The following is a 22,735-nucleotide window of genomic DNA, read 5'->3' as shown; positions in this document are numbered from 1 at the left end:
ATTACGGTGAAGTGACTTGTGCCACTTTCAAAATAAACGGCTCATTTATTGAGAGAGAAAAATATTCTAAAACGCGGTTCTCAACTTCTAGAATACAGACGCCACGTAGTTGCTGAATAATAATCTAGAAATATATTAAAAACTAATTCTGATAAGGATTCTAGAATCGTTGAAATTTCAGCAGGAAAAATAAGCACACGTTGATAACGGATGTAAAAAGATTTCAAGAGTAAATAATCTGAATGCTTCGTCTTTAATTAATCGTTCCCAGAAAAATATATAACGATTCTAGCAATTCTATTACATTTAAAAAAATCATTAATATTTCAAGAAGAGAAACAACAAGTGTTATTAATTGCTTAATGTACAGTCAACGGAAAGAATCGAGAAACTGCGATCAAGGTGTAAAAAATAATACACCTTTAAGAGATATTGAAAAGAGCTGTATTAAATTAGCCGAACTACCCAGAAAAATGCATATTACTGCACGGAGCGAATCAACAAATTATTATAATCCTTAAAACCATCTTTACCCGTCGTCTTTCGTAACGTTTCTTTAATTTTCCATAGAATGCACTCGATGCGAACGACGGGTCGTCCAATCACCCTAGATTCCGAGCTAAACTAAACAACGAAACTAAAAAGAGCAAGAAAACAATCGCGTTCATACGGACACGAGGCTAAGAAGACTGCAGATCCGACAGTGGCAGGGAGCAAAACAAAATAGGAGAAAAAAAATGAGACGAAAAAGAAGGGTACAAGTGTATCGCGAGCCCTAAATTCCGAAGACGAAGGCTGCTCGACATTTTCCCTATTGTCAGGGGGCCGGCCTCACTCGTTCCCGTTGTCTCGCGAGAAAGAAGAAAGGAACGACAACAGTTTAGAACGAGTGCACGCGTCGCAATTGTTTCAGCCCCGGGAGGGTGAAAAATCGCGACGCGTCGCGTCGCGTCGCGTCGCGCCGCGCAGCGCGTCTCCGCTGCGTTTTCTGTCCGAGCTCTGTCCGGAGGCTACGTATCTGGGTTAAGTAACTAAATCAATCGACTCTGAGGAAACGGGACAACGCAATTAGCGGCGCGCTACAAATCTGTCAGGTTTTAGAAAATCCAACGGCGAGAGGGGCGTCTGTATCGATTTTTTCGACCGGTCCGCGAGAACCCGATGAGCTCGTTTCCACCCCCCGAGAGGTGGAAAACCTCCCCTCCGTCCCCCTTACGCCACCCCCCTCTCTGACGCCAGATTAATGGGGAATTCACGACGCCAAGACGCGTCATTTGCTTCTGTTTATTGTCACCCTCTGGCTATTTTTAAACCTTTCCCGGAATGGCGACTTTCAGGCGATGCGAATAATTATCATAATTTAATCCGGCGTCGGCGTGCTATGAAAATGTGACGGGATAAGTGCGATGGCGTATCGCGCGCTATCAATCAATTTATTTCACGAAATGTTTGAAAAGTATTTTTTTTTTTTGACAAGGACAATTTTTTACGAATATGTACTGTGTATTGATTCGATCGAATGCTATATTCGAGCAGATTTGATTCGCTTAGAGGCCCTTTGCACTCGAAGCCGAATCAACGCAAAATTTAAAATAGTTCTTCCGACCCACGGCTTCTCCATTTTATATGATTTGTGTCTTTTATGCGTATGAAATTGAATATCGCAACAGCTACGCTTTCAACAGTTCTTCAAACATAAACAAATTTGATTAATAAAATTATTTTGAGACGCGACGTAACAATTTTTAATGGCGCCTCGGAGTCGCCACTCGAGTGCAAAGGGATAAACTTTGACAGGGATAAAAATTTCGTAGGATCTTTTACCGTGTATCGATCACATTCGATTGTGTGAATAAATTGATGTAATGAAACATTTAATGAACATTTTATGCAAATGTTAATTTATAAAAATGTTTACTAGAATATATCCTCCTGCTTTCGAATGGAATCATTACAGAAAAAACAGATTCGTTAATTTGTAGACATTGTGAAACATTCTACGGAGTAGGACAATTAAAAGAATCGTCAAATTGACTTGAAAGCAGCCGTGCACAGATTTTCACGACAGTGTTAGGTACACACTTCAAAAATCAGGCTACACAGCTAAGAGGTTAACTAGGTATATGTATAAAAGATGGAGCTCGTCACGACATGACTCGCCCCTCCATTTCTACCATTGTGGCGCAAACATCAAGGTATTTCTGTACTTCCTGGCGTTGGACATTGTCAGGGTTGAATAGAAGTCAGCTAACGTGTGCTCCGCTACGTGTTATTGTTACTGGAAGTTGCACGCGAAGCTTCAGTTGTTTCTTTCCCAGGCAAAGGTTTCGACCCTCGTCCATCAAATTTCGTTCTTGTCGGCTTCGAAATACAGTAATGTCTCTCTAATTGACGCTCAGATTGTCTATAAAAATGGACAATTTGGAAAAAGGAGATACGATTATTCGAGCCTTGCAATTCGTTTTTATAGTCACGAAGTGTCAACAACTGTAAAAAAACGAGCTGCAAGGCACGAACAATCGTATCTCCTCTACCCAAATTGTCCATTTTTGTGGACAATCTGAGCGTCAATTAGGGAGACATTACTGTACACCGGGTCAAATTCAACCGGTATCCGCAGTCCGATGGTTCGCGGAACTTTGATTAATCGAAAGGATCTACGATACTTTAATCGCAGGTCTTAACTATGGTCGTCGAAAGCGTAGGAATTACTTTCTAATCTATCTGGCCATTAATTGGGCACATCGGAGCCTTGCGAATTCAAGCCTTGCGACTCGTTTTAATAGTTACCGATTTTCAACGATTATAAAAACGAGCTGCAAGGCTCGAACAATCGTATCTCCTCTTCCCAAATTGTCCATTTTTGTGGATAATCTGAGCGTCAATTAGGGAGACATTACTGTAATATTACGTTGTTTTAACACTAAACCTACGAAGCAGTAATACTAACTGGCATGTACTGCTTCACAAAAGTGAAAAGACCGAATTTATTTAGAATTTGTAAAGTTTTTATCATAAAACTTGCTCCAATAATATAACTTATTCTAGCGTTTTCCACGAAAGAGTCTCGGAACTTTGCAGAAATGCAAAATAAGAAAGCGGTCACTTTGACCGCGGTAGGTGTAGTGTTAAACAATTTTTTCCGCCCGATCTTACGGTTTCGCTGAGCGTTTGTTTCTGCTGGTCAAAATTTAATTCCAGTCGGAGGACAATCCTTTTCGGTAGAATCTACTTCCAATCAGCAGTTATTCCGTCGGAATGCGATTTTCGGACATTTTAACCAGTCAATTTTAGTTTTAAACAGTTTCCATCAAATTTGATTCGACAGAATCGAAGTTGGAATTAGTTTGCGCGGCGGGATGACGTTTCGGCGGGTTTTTAATCGGTGACACGGAATTTTAGCGATCCGGGCCATGAAATTTCATTTCACACGATTTCGGTACGATCGACGCGAATTTCTCCGAACCTTCGTTTCCCTTACTTTCTAGTCGATTCAAATCCATTTTCTTCGAGTCAAAACTCATCAAAATTAATTCCAGCAATTTCTCGTTGTTTATTACATTATATTCAAGCTTTATTATTTGAATTTCGTTCGACTAAGTTTTTAATCGATTAAATATAGTTTTTCCGTGGCATCTCAACCAACGAATACAATTTTATTCGACATCGTCGAATAAATATCTAATGGGATAAAACTTCATCCATGTAAGATCTTGTTCGAATAAGTATTTATTCGTACACATACGATAGAAAGTACAGCGTTTTTTTTTCATAGTTTATCGTCTTATCTCTTCCACGCACGTATTCGTATAAACATATTTTTATAAAATTACGTAAAACAAATGAGTCAACTTTTAACGACCGCGCTAGAGACCTCAAAAATTTTCATCAAACTAAAATATTTCATTCTATTGAACAAAAATTACCAAGCAAACTTATATAGTGCGATCGCGCCGTTCAGATCCTGTGTCGCGACCTCTTTGCAAAGGCGCCCACACCAGTCTGTGTCGCGATAATCAAGCGATGACGAGTTAGCTCTCAGGAAGTTACGAATCCAACTCAAATTATTTCTAATTTTCATTTGTTCGTTTCATTTCGTCTTGACCTGGAAACATTTTAAACATATTAAAATTTACGAATATAATTTAGCTTTCGCCGGAATTACAATTTAAATATCAATTTGTAACAAAATTTTACGAACGACGAATATAATCGTCGTGACACGAAATTCTGCCACATCTTCATGACGGATATAGTCGTCGGACACACTTAACTGGTTAATTAAGACAAGCGCTATCACGCTGCTCGGCATTTTTCGACCATGTTTTCTGAATAACCCCTGTGGGACTCGAACGGTTAAATAATTCCTGCCCGCCGTTCGCAGGTCAGAGGACAATTACGTGCAACTTTGTCATCCGAACTTCACACGAAACTTTTAAAAATGTGTTTTTTAGATCTCTGTAAGTTGTACGCGCGCCGAGCATTTCATTGAAATTTAAAAGCTTAAGAAACGAGAATTTTTATCTGTTTCGTCACTCCGAATAATAGCAAAATTGAAAAGTATTGAACAGTATTTTAGTAATTTTACAGTGAACTAGTCCCTTTAGCGTTTAACAAAAATTCAAGTAGACCAGTTTCAAAAAAAGTTACTGCGTCTTAACGCGTTCGGCGCCGACAATCGACCACGAAAATTCCCACAAAGTCGAAGCAATTTAATCAATTAAACCGAATCTAGAAAATTAAATTAAATTCATCCAGTTTTTGTTCGAATACATTACAACGAAAATGAATGTTTAAAATTGGTCATAAATTAATGTCCCTCGTATGTGACTGACGCGGCGATGAACGCGTTGGAAAGGTGTTCGAATGCTTTTCGCTAATCGCTCGTGGCTGTCGAGATTATCTGTTGCATCGATCGATATTTTGCAACAAAATGAAACGGCTTCCACCTCCGGCGTTCCGTGCGGTTTAACAGGACGGAAAAAATACAGGCTCGGTTTTGAAAAGTTCGCGATTGCGAGAGAAACAAGGGCCGACAGCGAGGTAAACTACCGATAAAAATCGAATAGCCGTCTAGATCGGCGGTGACAGGGGGATGAATTGTACTGCGGGTGACAAGAACGGTTCGTCCGAACGCGTCGCATAAAACAGGGGCACCGTTGCCATTGTCAGGCCGGGCGCAATCGAGCACAATGACGATGCACATCGGTTCCCGGAACCCGGGCGATTCATTTTCTTTTATTCCAGCGACAAAAAAAAAGATATAGTTTCAATAGGCGTCGATCGATCGAACCGGTGAATACACGTCGCACAAAGGAGAAACGTAACGCGAAGGAGGCGCCGATGAGCCAAACGGGTCTTAGGACCGCGAATTTCCCATCGGCCTCCTTGGCGGTCGCGGAACGTTGCCGTACGAAGCTGGAGCGAGCTCGTCGGGTTCCGTTATTGACAAATCGATACACAAACCCTTTTCCCGGGATTCGGGAAAATTGAATTAGACCGGAGACGTTTCCGCTGAAATCATGTTACAATATTGGAAAGTTTGTCGCGGAGTTGCGCATTGTTCGAATTCTTTCGAATAAGTACTTATTTAAGACGATTATCCGCGTTTGAATTTCTTTTAGTCGAATATTCTAATCGAATAACGGTTACTCGTTGTTCGTCGTGGATTATTCTATCACTTTGTTCGAATAATCATTTATTTGAACAAGTTATTCGAATTTGGATTTTAACACTTTGCCAACCGAATGGGGAGATCTCCCCGTTTTAGATTCAGTCGATCGACGACCGAATGGATGATTAATGAAAAATTAAAACTGATTGCTTAATTTGATTAAGACTTGCATGAGGTACGAATGCTGAAGAAGTAATTGATGCCATATAAGTTTGCTTGGTAATTTTTGTTCAATAGAATGAAATATTTTAGTTTGATGAAAATTTTTGAGGTCTCTAGCGCGGTCGTTAAAAGTTGACTCATTTGTTTTATGTAATTTTATAAAAATATGTTTATACGAATACGTGCGTGGAAGAGATAAGACGATAAACTATGAAAAAAAAACGCTGTACTTTCTATCGTATGTGTACGATCGTATGTGTGCGAATAAATTCTTATTCGAACAAGATCTTACATGGATAAAGTTTTATCCCATTAGATATTTATTCGACGATGTCGAATAAAATTGTATTCGTTGGTTGAGATGCCACGGAAAAACTATATTTAATCGATTAAAAACTTAGTCGAATGAAATTCAAATAATAAAGCTTGAATATAATGTAATAAACAACGAGAAATTGCTGGAATTAATTTTGATGAGTTTTGACTCGAAGAAAATGGATTTGAATCGACTAGAAAGTAAGGGAAACGAAGGTTCGGAGAAATTCGCGTCGATCGTACCGAAATCGTGTGAAATGAAATTTCATGGCCCGGATCGCTAAAATTCCGTGTCACCGATTAAAAACCCGCCGAAACGTCATCCCGCCGCGCAAACTAATTCCAACTTTGATTCTGTCGAATCAAATTTGATGGAAACTGTTTAAAACTAAAATTGACTGGTTAAAATGTCCGAAAATCGTATTCCGACGGAATAACTGCTGATTGGAAATAGATTCTACCGAAAAGGATTGTCCTCCGACTGGAATTAAATTTTGACCAGCAGAAACAAACGCTCAGCGAAACCAAGATCGGGCGAAAAAAATTGTTTAACACTAAACCTACCGCGGTCAAAGTGACCGCTTTCTTGTTTTGCAATTCGGAAAAGTTCCGAGACTCTTTCGTGGAAAACGCTCGAATAAGTTATATTATTGGAGCAAGTTTTATGATAAAAACTTTACAAATTCTAAATAAATTCGGTCTTTTCACTTTTGTGAAGCAGTACATGCCAGTTAGTATTACTGCTTGATAGGTTTAGTGTTAAAACAACGTAATATTACAGTAATGTCTCCCTAAATGACGCTCAGATTTTCCACAAAAATGGACAATTTGGGAAGAGGAGATACGATTGTTCGAGCCTTGCAGCTCGTTTTTATAATCGTTGAAAATCGGTAACTATTAAAACGAGTCGCAAGGCTTGAATTCGCAAGGCTTCGATGTGCCCAATTAATGGCCAGATAGATTAGAAAGTAATTCTTACGCTTTCGACGACCATAGTTAAGACCTGCGATTAAAGTATCGTAGATCCTTGCGATTAATCAAAGTTCCGCGAACCATCGGACTGCGGATACCGGTTGAATTTGACCCGGTGTACAGTAATGTCTCCCTAATTGACGCTCAGATTGTCCACAAAAATGGACAATTTGGGTAGAGGAGATACGATTGTTCGTGCCTTGCAGCTCGTTTTTATAATCGTTGAAAATCGGTAACTATAAAAACGAGTCGCAAGGTATACTGAGTACTGCTTGGTAGGTTTAGTGTTAATAACAAGTGGAATTTGTTCGAACGTCACATATTCAATCGACAAAACGGAGCTTACGCGTTAACACGCGTACGCCGATAATTATCCGCGCATTTCCAATCAGTTATTCCTGCTCGAAGTCATAGCTCCCGATGCAAAAGGATTAAACGAGAATAGGCGAAATCGCGAGCCAGCGCGACGAAATCGCAAATCCGGGGCTGTGCAACGTCGATAACGAATGCCATATGGATGATACACTAATTTGCTAACCGGCCGTCCCGTTTCTCTGTTACAGCAGCTCCATTCAGAGTATAGGAGCACGTACACATGGCACGAATACACAGGGCCGCACCAGGAGCACGCGGTCGTTCGCCGAGCGCCGCAACCGCCGCCGACCTCGAGTAAGTTGGTCCCCCGTCTCTTGTTAACGTTTCTTCATCTATTATGTATACGAGCTGTTCCACGCGAATCAGCCGCGGCTCGAATCGTTCATAGAATCCAGGACTACGAAGAGGAACGCCCGAGGGCGACGACAACGCCATTTTCGGCTCTCCGGTTCTCCGGCTTCGTCGCGATCCGATCCGTCCCTCCGAGGTCGTTGAACTCGAATTCGGCGCGATCTTTCATCATCGAACCACCGAATATCTGTTTCCGTTCGAGTCGTGCCTTGGATGATGTTAGATATTTTTTCAAGTTGTTTTAAATTGTCTGAAATTCGATCCGTCTCTTCGAGGTCTTTGAACTCGAATTCGGCGCGATCTTTCATCATCGAACCACCGAATATTTGTTTCCGTTCGAGTCATTTCCTGGATGATTTTAGATATTTTTGCAAGTTGTTTTTAATTGTCTGAAAATGTTCGAAAATGTTCGAAGTTGCTTGAAAATGCTTGAAATCGTTCGAAAATGTTCAAAGTTGTTTGAAAATGCTCGAAGTTGTTTGAAATTATTTAGGATCGCCTGGAACTGTTTGAACTCGTTGAAAATTATTCGAAGTCGTCTGAAATCGAATCATTTACACGCTTCTTAACTTTAGCGAACCAAATCGTCGAAATCAGCTCTTAAACCCATTGACTGCCACGCTAATTTAGCGCGTCTTGCCCTGGGTGCCACGGTTTTATTTGAAAGAATCCACGAAGTTTTACAAAATATAATAATATTAAGTTACTGATATAATATTGCGATAATTTTAATAATAAAAATTGATAATCAATATGTTCTCTACACTATATTATTATATTATTATATATAATATTATATATTATTATTATATATATTATTATATTATTATATATAATATTATATATTATTATTATATATATTATATTATTATATATAATATTATATATTATTATTATATATATTATTATATTATACATTTGTCATTCGTCCTTTCTAATAGTTCCTAACTCAAACAGCCATTTGTAGCCAATCTAAACTTGCAGCACCCACTACGACATATCTCGTAGTTGGCAGTCAATGGGTTAACGACTTAGACTCGTCAAAGTCTGCAGTGGCACATGAAACGAACGACGACTCCAACTCGTCGTTGTATGTCAAGAGGTTGAATAAAAAATGATACGAATATAAAATACGAATATAAAAGAATATAAAAGAAAGAAACAATCTCAGATCCTACGAGTTTCACTTGAAACAAATGATCGGTGGTTTGAACGAAACTTCTTCAAATCTGCGCCCCTAACGTTCTATCACTCTAAACCAGGGGTGTCAAACTCAAAAGCTAACTTGGGCCAAATAAACAATGCTTAACTTTAGGTGGGCCGCAAAAAACAAAATCAATGTTCATAGAAACAAATATTTTTATTTTGACTAGTACATTGTAATAAACACATATATAAAGTTAAATTATTGTTTACGTCCTGATACTCGACATCTCTTCTCTGATACTATCTTTCCTATTTCGGGAGAAATTTGATTGGCCGAGACTACTTTCAAAATTTCTAATTCACATTTCTATTTTATTTTTACTTTGCGTCGGATATATTGACTGGGCCGCTAAAACGTCCATCTCGGGCCGCGAGTTTGACACCCCTGCTCTAAACCCTCTAATTGCCAACTAATTATTACCCGTTCCCCTAGCAGCGTGTTAAATATGCTTCGGAAGATTCTCGTCTCTCCGGAGACCGTCCGAAACGAAAAGAGCCGGCCGATTCGCGAGGAGCAGCCCGCACGGTTTCTCCTCCTCACGATCTAGCCTCATCAGTCTCCTAATCAGTACGATAGCCTCGTAGCAAGATCGTGGCGTAGCGGGCCACGCGTGTTGTCTGAGCAAAAGGCGGCGCGGAAAGTTGCAAGCCGAGTAAATCGAGATTTCCCTGGACGATTCCGAGAGCAGGCCAGTCGATTTCGGAACAATTTTGCTCAGGCATTCACGTCACGCCGGCCGAAGGTTAATCGTCTCCACGAATTCGTTAGCGTGTCGCATTAACGTGCCGCGGGCGTGAGTCAAGAAAAAAAGAAAAAAAAAAGAAAAATAATGGAAACGTGGATTAGAACGATGCCGCGAGGGAATTGAAAATTCGCAGCGAACTCATCCATCCCCTCCGGCAGAAGATATAGTTCTCGTCCGCGGTGGTGTTTTGTTTGTTGTCGCGCGGCGATCAATTAAACGGAAAGTAAAACGTTGATCGGGCGCGATCGTGTGCTATCGAAAGATCGAGGAACGACGTTTGCCGTCGCGAGATCAAGTCGATCGATGTTCGCTCGCCAGGCAACGTGGGAATAACGGAGGGAAAATTCACGCTCGCCTTCGAACCGATTCTTCGTCATGATTATCGGCCACCTATTTTTCTCACGTTTCTCATACTTCCATTCCCTCCGTAGTCTTGTAAACGTGTTTAGTGATCTTTTTACTCTGGTCGTGCTGCCGTTCGTACATACGTTTTACACACTGGGTGTCTCCGAAATCGCGGTGCAGCGACAGTCGTTCCACCGTACGAAAACGTCACGTTGGCGAGAACGTTCCACTCCGATCCTTTGCTCGATCGTTCGAAACAGATCTTACAGCGTTTCCTATGATTTCTGTTTTTTCTTCTTTTTTTTTTGAATATGTTATTAGCGTTCATGGCAGTTTGATTTTTTCGTTTGCCGAGTTCGCGATCTCCGCGAAGTTTCGGGGAGCAACTTTTTCGCCGAATCGACGAATGAAAATTGAAATGGAAATTTTTAATTATAGAAGGTTTTAACGGGAATCGAGCGATTCTAGGGGTCGTGTGAAACTTTTCTACCCTGTCTGTACCTATTGCTCGTTTGTTCTATTCACCATGGAATACAACGAAATTGTTCTAGTCTGTTTCTTTCTTCGACTTCTGCACGAAGGACAGTATTCATCGAAATCGTCCGGCGATTTCTGACGCACCCTGTACATGGTCTCGATATATCGCACACGCTCTGTCGTCACGTTTCACCCCCCGGTTCATAACCACACCACGTTCCATTAAACGTGAACTCTCATAACACCATAAGTATAGATAATATTTTCTTTCGCTACGATCACATTTTACTCGAATTTGTACACATGTCTCTATACGGCGGAGGTGCGGCCAGATTCGAGGGTTCGTTAAATAGAAAATGATTTCTTCTTTGCTGATCGCGAGAATGAATTCTAATCTGCGATGATATTAATTAGAACGCGAAGGATCGTGGATCTTGATGCATTCGTGGTGTTTTTGACGGATATTTTCACTTCACTGAAAACGATTGTCGATTAACGAAATTCATTTGCCTTTTGTTTTTGAAAAATTGGAGTTTGCTAAATTCTTTATTAAAATTTTGATTTATTGAAATCTTGAATATAATGTAATTTATTATATACTGTTATATAATGTACTAGTATATTATTGTATACTGTTTGGAGTTTGCTAAAAAAAAATTCTCTCTCTCTCTCTCTCTCTCTCTTTATTAAAATTTTGATTTATTGAAATCTTGAATATAATGTAATTTATTATATACTGTTATATAATGTACTAGTATATTATTGTATACTGTTTGGAGTTTGCAAAATTCTCTCTCTCTCTCTTTTATTAAAATTTTGATTTATTGAAATCTTGAATATAATGTTCATATCTCTTAACTACCGAATACATTGATAAAGATAACCAAATTTTTATTTCATTATTTCTCCGATCGGCTAACCTTTAAAAACATCAATCTGTACAGAGATCCATGATCTGCGAATATAACTAACACTTTTATAATATCGTTTGAACTTCTTTAAACATTTTCAAACGTCCGCACCCCCAGCCACACTAACACACACACATACATACACTCAGTGTCGATGTTGTGAAACTTTACTATTTCCTTTCTCTGATTTTCTTTATAAATACCGATGTCTGTTTGAACGTCCTACGCTTAAACAATTAGTAGATGTCTCTCGCCTAGATGACCCGACCTAGCGGGCCTCGAATGTTCACCTTGTTTCTGAGGCTGTAAGACAAAATGCCATAAGTCATGTGATTCTTCATGTCGAGATATTGCGGCTCAATGTTGCATTGATATTCATTTATTCCGTCCGGCAAAGTTGAGTAGACTTTCACCCCCTTCCCCAGCTGTGGTGTACCTGTCTCGCCACGAGCTTCAAATCGATTAACCAGTTTCAATTATTATTAATCAGTCATCTAAAACGAAGGTGCATCAATCAAAAATAATGAGAGTATCGTGCAAACGATAACAGAATTAGAAAAGAAAGCACGTTAGAAGATTAACATTTATCGCGTTAGACGCATCCATTGGATACCTAGAATAATTAAGAAGTACATAAATTAGAAAGAATGAAAGCATCGTGCAAGAAATAAAGTAATTTGCATTAGAATTGGATACATAAATTAGAAATCAAATAGAAACCAAATCAAATGGATCACATACTGTGTCCAAAAAAAAAAGAAAGAAGAAAAATACAATCAAAGTTCAAAGTTTCAATATTTCTAATTTAATTCATCGAGCAATTTTGTTCAACTATTTCCAATTCTTCTCGGCAGGCACGTTGTTACCTTCGGTCCATTTCTCGTGCTACTTAGAAACGCGGCTTGACTGCGTTCGCGAAACGCTGTAGATACTCCTACTCCGCTTTGCCAGACAATAGCTCCAGTCTTCAGATTGCTATCAATCCCCCAAATGAGTCCCTCTCATCTCGAAACTCACGATTCTACGTAGCTTTCTATCAACCAACGAGTAGAATTCAAGCTCCTCGAAGCAAAAGCGGCGCGGCGCGCCGTTTCGCCTCGCAACAGTTTTCGCCTAGCAGATTAACACAGTCCGTGGAGATCGATGGAAAACAACGTCGATCGTCCCACGTTGGATCCCCGGGATTCCGGATCCTGGCGTGCGCGTAACGAGACCGCCGCGAGGATAATTAGCGGGTCGGGACGACGAGTTATCGGGTACCGATATAGCCGTGGCGAAACGAGAGCCGAACAAAAAATCGCAGGAAAGGCGGAAAACATGGCGAACGATTGCGCGTTCGATTTGGCAACGAGCTGACCGTGCCGGCGAACGTGAATCGTCCGTAATTTCGGGTCGATTTAACGAAATCGGGCCGCACGGTGCGACGGGTCGCCAATCTAGCCGGGCCGAATCCGAAGCGAGCAATTCTGCTTCATTTGTCAGCCGATGCACTTAGACTCCGAATGAAACTCGATTTCCTTTTCATAATTAGACAATTCTGAGCCACTTTTAGTTAACCAGTTGGCTGTTCCATTCTCTTCGCAAAGTGTGTAACTTACCGTAATTATACCGTATACGCTTGATTTTCTTCATATTTTGATTAAGTGAGCCGTTTATTTTGAAAGTGGCATAAGTCACTTTACCGGAATGAAAAGTGGTGATTTTTTAATGTTTATATGAAATTATTTGTACTGAGAAAAATATATCAGTATCCTGAGATAACAAATACAAGTAAATCTTCTCGAAAGTTAGCATCCATATTAAAGTTAGCAAACCCTTAAATATATCAACTTAAAAACAAAGTGACTTATGCCACTTTCAAAATAAACGGCACAAATACAACAATATAAAAAATTATTTAAATTGTATTAAAAATTTAAATATATATAATAATTGATTAAGGAATATCAACGTATATATCCTTCTTAACCAGTTACAGTAATGTCTCTCTAATCGACGCTCAGATTGTCCACAAAAGTGGACAATTCGAAGTGGATTATTCGAGCCTAGCGGTTTGTTTTTATAATTACGAATTGTCAGCAATTATAAAAACGAGCTGCAAGGCTCGAATAATCGTATCGCCTCTTCATAAATTGTCCATTATTGTGGACAATCTGAGCGTCGATTAGAGAGACATTACTGTAGCTATTTTTGACGAGTATACTTGTCATCTTGAAACGACAGCATTTTATGTTAGGACGAGTATACTCGTCAAAGACAGCCGACTGGTTAAATCTATCTAAATATCAGACTTCATAGAAGTGGCATAAATAAATACTTGATAGTACGATAGTCGGTCATGCTTTCGTTTCTCTATGTAAACAAGCGTACGACTTTTCTGTAAATTTTTATATTATTGCGATAGCAAGTAGCTTGTTTTTGAGTGTAATTAACTTTCTATTCATCGAATAAGACGTATTCAATTCATTTAATGAGAAACAAACAAAATAAAAGAGCAGCGATTGGTCACCCCAAAATAACCAGCTTCACTACCCTAACCTAATAAATAACCTAAAGTCAGAATAATTCGACAGAGTTCGATAAATTGTTCTCACTGTTCATTTGAACAGTATATTCACGTGAAATTATTCACAAATTGAAAGATTTCGGCGACGTTCATCGAACCGACGACTATGACGAATCAGCTAGATTGGCGATCCGTGACACCGCGGCGCCGACAAAATGGCGACCGCCGAACGCAGAGCGTAGCGAGCGTGAGCGTGCTTGTACGTGTGCAAGGAACATAGAGAGAGCAAGAGAGAGAGAGAGAGAGTGTGAGAGAGAGAGGGGAGAAGATTAGGGAAAAACACGGGGAGACAAGCTAGAGAAAAGAACGAAAAGAAAGAGACACGGTGCCAGCTGCGAATTTTGATTGCAGCGACGCAAGCGAGCGCGAAGCTACAATCGGCCAAGTCGACCGAGGATGAGAACACCGAAGGTAAGACGAACGATCGGAGCTACGCAACATCTCTAGATTGTTACGGTTTTGATTTCGCTGGTACATATACATACATACATACACACAGATATACATAAATACCTGCATCATACGTACATACATACATACATACATACATACATACATACATACATACATACATACATACGTACGTACGTACAAACATACATACATAGATATGTACATGCATACGTACGTACAAACATACATACATAGATATATATACATATATAACTTTATATATATTTTTATTTCGCTGGCTCCATCCCTCCGCCCCTCCGCGAATTTTTTGCCGGCCTTGCTCCATTTTCCGTTTCTCTCTTCGTCGTCTTCTTCTTCGTTTTTCCCCCATTCCTCCGCCTCTGGCCACCGCCGAACCGGTTTTCTCTCTTTCTCCCGCCTCCAACCCCCACCCCCCTTTTTTCCGTGACGCGCGCCGTCGAAACCATCCCCACCCTTCCGAACCAATTAACCCTTCGCGTTACTTTCGCTTTCAGGGATCGCTAGTTCACACACGCCTGCCCTCGCTAACGATCCTACGAATGCCGCGAACGCTCGAACGATCGGGAAACGCATGCCTGCTTGCTGCGGTTGATCGTTTGCCGGGATTGGCTCATCTGGATCGATCGCGGGACCGATCATTCGGTACTTCGCCCTCTTTCTTGCCTCCCGATTTTTACTGGCCGAGATCGACAGGTGTGCTCGCGTAACCACCGTCTCCAAACGATGAATTTTCGCGGCAGAATCAACCGTCGAGGATGTCTATTTATTTTCACCGTGTGAAGTGCTCTTTGACGATTATTTTCAATGGACTTTTAAAGATACTTCCACTCGAGGCGACGATCTCTCCGTTGCTTCTAATAAGCAGCAACTGTTAATTCAAGTTTGCAATCGATTTGCAGATTTTTTAAACTCACGTTCATTGGTGCTTTAACCGGATTTATTAATGGAAACATATTCAAATTTATAATTTCTGTTTAGAATTTAGTTAAAGATTCATACTAATTTAAATTTTTATTAAAAATCTGGTATAATTCGAAATTTATACTTAAACTTCCATTAACCGTTTCGCTTTCGCTGATCTGTTATGTCGCGACAGCGATATTGTTTGTACAAGGTCATAGATGAGATATCTCGCGACATAATTCCGCTTGTGCGGTGCCACGGACGCGTTATTTTGCGATGCAATGCCGCTCGTGCGGTGCCACGGACGCGTTATCCTGCGACACAGTACCGTTCGTGCGGTGCCACGGACGCTTTATCCCGCGACGCAATGCCGCTCGTGCGGTGCCACGGACGCGTTAGCCGCGACGTAATGCCGCTCGCGCGGTGCCGCAGTCGAGTAAACACGCGCTTCTGGTTTTGCTCTGTCCGTGGCAACTTAGCTTGCTTCTATGTTGCGTCAATGGAACCAAATTTCTCCGAATTACAGCTCTCGGATTAAAGCGTGTTTACTCGCCTGTGGCACCGCGCGAACGGTATTGCATCGCGGGATAACACGTCCGTGGCACCGCACAAGCGGCATTACGTCGCGAGATATCTCGTCTGTGACCTTGTACGTGTAGTATCGGTGTCGCGACATACCATGGGAGCGAAACGGTTATATTTATTGTTACAGCGGTTATATTCATTGATCTTTCTTTTCGCATTTAATTTAAGTCCGTCGCTAGAAATTTCGTAATTAATCGACGATTTTGATGATTTGAGTCAATACTGTTGTCCAATGATTAGCACATTGACTTCACTTGAGCATATCGCATATTCGATCTGCAAGATACAAGGGAGATTGAAAGAATTGTCACCAGATCGCATGCTTGTATGTGACATGACAGTGGTCACGATTAGAATCGAAGACCATAAATGCAAACTTCGAATGGCAGATGCCAGCTGGATCGTAAAAAATGCATGGTTATGTGTGTTAAACGAGCCTCGGAAAAGTGATGCAAAAAGGAAGAATTGCTTTTACTATACTAGTCCGGAATATCCGAAACATATTTTCCATCGCGAACATATTGCCGCGATCACTGGTCCAGGTCGAGCCAAGCCCAAAATATTCGAATGTATCCTCGAGAGCCAATCTCGTCCCATCATGCATCCGTTCCGAGTTCTGCGCCGAATCTCATCGGAATGTCCGCGGCGCGAATGCATCCCATCATGCAGGCTATACGTAGGTTGCATCGATTGTTCTTTTGTAGATAGGTTTTGTATGTTGTCGATTTATATTTGCCGGGAGGACTCGCGAGTTTCAGCGAGAGCAAGTGAGAGAGAGAGAGAGAGAGAGAGAGAGAGAGAGAGAGAGAGAGAGAGAGAAAGAAAGAAAGAAATGAAGAAGGGAATTGAAAAATATCGCGTCTCGTCGGAAGATCCAATGATCACAATGATCGAAAATGCGGTTCCAAGACGCGGAAGAATTTTGGTCGAGTCCTCGTTCTCACGGCTCGCTTGAAGATGTTCACGCTGGCCTTTATCTTTCAGTAGATAGCGCCTAGATAGAGCACGTGCTGCGCCCCCGCATTAATCCGCACGAGCGTTTGTACGAGAGCTCGCGCGCGCATGATCCGCAAAATTTAAGCGCTCGCAACATTTTTCAGAACCTTCGAAATTCCCGCGCGCACTTGAGAGAATTTATTTAACAACTATACTTCAACGATGGTTAATCTTTTTTCGTGGAGGGTACAGTAATGTCTCTCTAATTGACGCTCGGTTTGTCCCACAAAAATGGACAATTTGGGAAGAGGAGATGCGATTGTTCGAGCCTTTCGGCTCGTTTTTCATGGTTATCGATTGTCAACAACTATAAAAACGAGCTGCAAGGCTCGAACAATCGTATCTCCTCTTCCCAAATTGTCCACTTTTGTGGACAATCCGAGCGTCAATTAGGGAGACATTACTGTAATAGCTTCGTTGATGGCTGTGAATGAAATAATTGGTACATTCCCCGCGAGAGAGCTACTGTTCGAGCTTGCAGAGTAGCTCTCTCGTGGAAAGAGAGAGAGAGAGAGAGAGAGAGAGAATTTCTTTCTCATAAAGTGAGCTGGTAATCGAGAATATCTTTAAACAACGGCATGGACTGTTGTAAAAGACACTGTGAGGAAAAGACAGTAGGTAAAGCGACGGGAAAAAATCAGCTTGCTGTTTCACGGCAGAGAAAAATGTAGTAAGTGTCTATTATGAAAAAAAGGAGGAACTATTTTCAGAAGTAGAGAGTGTAATATTTGCTCTTCTGCGAAGATCAGGCTCGTTTATTCGTGGCAAATGTAAGCGCCTCGTGTTTCCGTGGGAGAACGTAATAACTGTCTTGTACGGAAAACGAAGTTCTCTTGCGGAGAAAACAGCTTCCCTTTACTGCAGAAAAAAAATAGTACGATATCTCCCACGAAAAATAGGGACAATTGTTATACACGGGGAAAATTCGTAGGTCTCTCGTGGAGAAAACGCGGTATATACATAGCTCTTTCGGAGAAAAAAGCTACTAAAAAAAGATGATTAAAATAATTATTCTTGCTTGGAGAAAGATCTTTTTCTTGCAGGAAAAGGAGAAAATGGAGAAATATAAAAAAAAGGGTGAACAAAGAAGAACTATTTCCTTTGTTGAGACCAACGGTAGCTCTTTCGTGAAAGAAAAAAAAGGTAGCCGAAACAACATCGATCCCAAAGCAGTTCTTTCGATCACCGAAGAACCTATCTATTCGCATCTCGTGTCGGCAAGACGCGTCTCTCTCGCGAAGAAAGTAGCACGATAGGAGACTTACAAAAATGTAAAAACCACGTCCTGGCGGACTTTTAAGTAAATCTTTCATCTGAAATAACAATTGCGAAAAGTGAAAACCCCTCGTTCGGTGCGAAGATTTTTACGAAAATAACTGATTTATTATGACCACGATAAAGAAAGAAGAAGAACTGATTCCTTTGTTGAGACCAACGGTAGCTCTTTCGTGGAGAAACCAGTAGCTCTTTCGTAAAAGAAAATAAAGATAGCCGAAACGACGCCGCTCTCGAAGCAGTTCTTTCGTTCACCGAAGAACCTATCTATTCGCATCTCGTGTCGGCAAGACGCGTCTCTCTCGCGAAGAAAGTAGCACGAGCCGAAGAAGAACTGGCAATCTCTCGCCGAAAAATAGAGCTCCCTTACGCGGAGGGAAACAAAAAGTAGCTCGCGGCTGCGGTGACACCTTGTCCGACAGGAAAAGGAGAAAAAGGTGGCAAACCGAAAGAGCTACTTAATCAACGTCTCTTTCGCGGAGCGCGAGAGACCTCCTCCGCCGCGGTTTTCTTTTCGCGGAACACGGCCGCGGGCGTGCACACACGCGAATCCTCATCGATAGAGCATGCAGAATCGCATTTCAGCTGCGCATCCGCGTCGAAAGCCTCTCATCGTCGCTCGAAGACGCGATTCTAGACTCTCGGCTGCCGCATCCCGCCGCCTGCACGACAATGTTGTATTCACCGGTGCTTGGCTGTGTCTCTTCTTCTCTCTGTGTATATACGAGTTGAGTTGCTTTCGGACGAGACCGAACCGGAAACGAATCGACGTTCAACCACGTTCCACGATCCTGTCCCGCGACTCGCGCGACTTCTGCATCTGATCAATTTCCAGCTGCCAGCGAAAGCTGTCGATTCTCACTCCATTTCGCATTGGCCGTGCAAATTAATTCGTGGACTATAACCGCATTCATCCGAGAATGATCCCCGATCCTGCATTCTGGACAAAAATTGATTGTTCGCTGTTCGAAGCAGCGGGCTCGAAGATTTTCGTAATATCGGTCGATCGGGTCCTGGCTTATTACAATTATCGAAGGATCGAACACTTTAGTGGTGCGCGATAATGTGTTCATGGCAAGAATTAACCCTTAGCGCTCCACGCGTTTCTCGTGTACTACCTACCAGCAACACCGGCACATTTTTGGAGCGAGGCGCCTGAGATAAATTTACTATTAATGATATTCTTCGCAATTCTGAAATAAATATATCCCTCGTGTTCTTTGACGCGATTTATTATAAAATTAGCATTGCGAATCGTCCGTTGAATTCTGTTTGGATGCGGAATTATCGAAACAAAGATATCTTTTGCGTGAGTTTGCTGGAATTTTTATATTGTTAATCTTCACTGGAATCGGCTCGATTGATAAGTAAATTAAATTGAAAATTAGTAAATATTCTTCGGACGTTCTAAAATAAAGTTGAACAGCGTTTTTCTGAAAAATATCACTATCAGCGATTCCGGCACATTTTTGGAGCGAGGCGCCTGAGATAAATTTACTATTAATGATATTCTTCGCAATTCTTAAATAAATATATCCCTCGTGTTCTTTGACGCGATTTATTATAAAATTAGCATTGCGAATCGTCCATTGTATTCTGTTTGGATACGGAATTATCGAAACAAAAATATCTTTTGCGCGAGTTTGCCGGAATTTTTATATCGTTGATCTTCACTGGAATCGGCTCGATTGATAATTAAATTAAATTAAAAATTAGTAAATATTCTTCGGACGTTCTAAAATAAAGTTGAACAGCGTTTTTCTGAAAAATATTACTGCCAGCAATTCCGGCACATTTTTGGAGCAAAGCGCCCGAGACAAAGGAAGTCTTATTTCGAGCGGAAAAGATTACGCGTCGATTTTATTCATTTTATGTTGCTAAGTATAAAAATGGGCAAATAATGTTTTAATCGTAATGGTATCTACTTAACATTGCGCGAGGTCGATGCATCGACATCGTGGATCGTGACCGAAATTTTCAAGCAGCAAATGCATCCTCATCGAAATGGATAAATTTACTATTAATGATATTCTTCGCAATTCTTAAATAAATATATCCCTCGTGTTCTTTGACGCGATTTATCATAAAATTAGCATTGCGAATCGTCCGTTGAATTCTGTTCGGATGCGGAAGTATCGAAACAAAAATATCTTTTGCGTGAGTTTGCCGGAAATTTTTTATTGTTAATCTTCACTGGAATCGGCTCGATCGATAATTAAATTAAATTAAAAATTAGTAAATATTCTTCGGACGTTCTAAAATAAAGTTGAACAGCGTTTTTCTGAAAAATATCACTGCCAGCAATTCCGGCACATTTTTGGAGCAAAGCGCTCGAGATAAAGGAAGTCTTATTTCGAGCGGAAAAGATTACGCGTCCTTGTGAAAGCGTTCGATTTTATTCATTTTATGTTGCTAAGTATGAAAATGAGCAAAAAATGTTTTAATCGTAATGGTACACACGCTAAGCACGTTTTCGCTACAAATAACAATTGCCAACGTCGACGAAAACATAGCATCTTCGGTGTAATCATGCTAAAAACAGTGGACTCGGCAGCAGAGCCTTCGGATTTACGGAACAAATGACGGATGTCTCCATAACGGAGCCAACGGAGCGCTAAGGGTTAATAAATACAAGTTCAAGTAGACGCGTTAAAAGAATTCAAGAATATCAATTTACTAGGTCCAATTTATTATAATTATTTAAAGATTAATCTACTTACTCTTGAGCACAATAGCGCAATGTTATACAAGCTTAGAAAGCAACGCTTGATTTAATTATAATAAAAGCACATAATCAACGCTTTTACTGCCGATTAAAATGAAAAAGTACAACGCACAAAAGAAACGTTTACTTGTTACATTATTCTTACGAATTTACGTTGCACTCGTATTACGTGAACGCCATTCTGATCATAATGGACCAAATTTTCTTTACCTACATAACACTTCGATGCTTGTGCGTTCAATGCTCGTGCATTTTCCTGGAAATGATTTATCGAACGCCACCTTTGACCGAAAGGAACAATAACGAGTGCCGGGGAATGGGGAAGGGGGGGAGGGCAGCAGCCAAATTTAATCAGATCGCAAAGGATTGATTAATAGCTAGTGCCACGAATTAATTTCCACGGTGTCTATTGTTGAGCAGATCGGTGACAAACGATCTCGTTTCCACGTGGCCCGGTGTCTCGTCCCGAACAGCCGAAAAGATACGCGCCTCCCCTTGGACTTCGGGCCGATTGTAGCGATTAATCGTTGCAATTAGTCTGCCGCGACGAGTCCCGACGGCGATCGCATGGCCGCGCGTCGCGACAATCTTGTCCGCTATCTGCGAAAAGTCCCGATCGTTGTAATTGCGTGGATCAATCGCGTCCCAGCGATTGATAAGCGGGGCGAGATAATCGATTCTCGGGCGCGTTGCGTGCCGGGCCCAGGCTGTCGGGCCGATCCCGTCGCCGGCTAATGAGCGACGAATTTAATTAACGCCGCAACCCGTTACGACGCGGACAACGCGGAATTATGGTTCTCCAGACCGAGGAAAACGTGTCGGCCGAGTCCGATGACAAACATTCGATCGCGTGTCGGCGACAATGCAAATGTTCGACGAGCACGAAGCTCGCGGATCCAGCGATATTGATTTTGCCCGATTGCGATGTCCGATTGTTATAAAGGCCGCGGGAATCGGTGCTATTTTTTCACGTGTTAGCAGCGAGAATGGCCGCGGATTGCACGGGAATGTAAAAGGTTTGTGTCGAAGCGATGAATTTTTAGCGAATACTAAGAATGTTCGAGCTCGATCGCACGCGTCGATGGATAAACGAATTTCGTTTTGACGTTGTAGAACGTCGGCAAAAAAATCCATACAGAAGATTAGCTGTAAAATGGGAGCAGATAGAATCGGTGCCTTTCGGAGCATTCAGGTCAATTGAATGGGCGTACATGCATAATGCACTCCGTTTCAATCTTTTTGTTGGCCTCGAGTCTTTCGTTAATTAGGTGAACGCTGGAATTCTCGACGCAGTCGTTTTTTAGTTTTGTTTCCACGGATTCCTTGGAGAACAAATAAATGTAGATAGTAACAGTAAATTTTTGTGCTTTTGTATGGAAGACGAACGTGGAGAGCTCGAGAAGACGGAAAATACAATCGAGATCGAAATTGTTCGTATTCTGGAGTCGGTACGTTTATTTCGCCAACGAGGAAAATATCGAGTCTTGCAAATTTTATTTTGGAAACGTCTCGATGAAATTAACAATAGCATTCGGCAAATTTTTTGGTACATTTAATAATAATTAATAATAATAATAATGTAATAATAATGTAATAATAATATAATAATTAATTTAATAGTATAATGTAATAGTAATATAATAGTAATATAATATAATATAATAGTTATCATAATAATAATATAATAATTAATTTAATAATAATTAAAATAACAAA

General features: G+C 40.9%; 1 protein-coding gene across 21 annotated transcripts in view; it reads left to right on the top strand.

The window, feature by feature from the left end:
• LOC117229125 (uncharacterized) overlaps positions 1-22,735 on the top strand; it is a 180,054-nt gene that overhangs the window by 77,280 nt on the left and 80,039 nt on the right. For 16 of the 21 annotated variants that reach the window (XM_076523651.1, XM_076523648.1, XM_076523638.1 and 13 more), the window contains 2 exons: positions 7,687-7,792; positions 14,452-14,511. In XM_076523651.1, the coding sequence (XP_076379766.1) occupies positions 7,687-7,792; positions 14,452-14,511 (166 nt within the window). The remainder of the gene's footprint in view (positions 1-7,686; positions 7,793-14,451; positions 14,512-22,735) is intronic. The other 5 variants (XM_076523634.1, XM_076523645.1, XM_076523640.1 and 2 more) reach the window with 3 other exon arrangements.

The sequence above is a fragment of the Megalopta genalis genome, chromosome 7, assembly GCF_051020955.1.
Source record: "Megalopta genalis isolate 19385.01 chromosome 7, iyMegGena1_principal, whole genome shotgun sequence".
Taxonomy (NCBI): domain Eukaryota; kingdom Metazoa; phylum Arthropoda; class Insecta; order Hymenoptera; family Halictidae; genus Megalopta; species Megalopta genalis.
The sequence above is the reverse complement of the archived record's forward strand: the minus strand, read 5'-3'. Positions and strand labels throughout refer to the sequence as shown.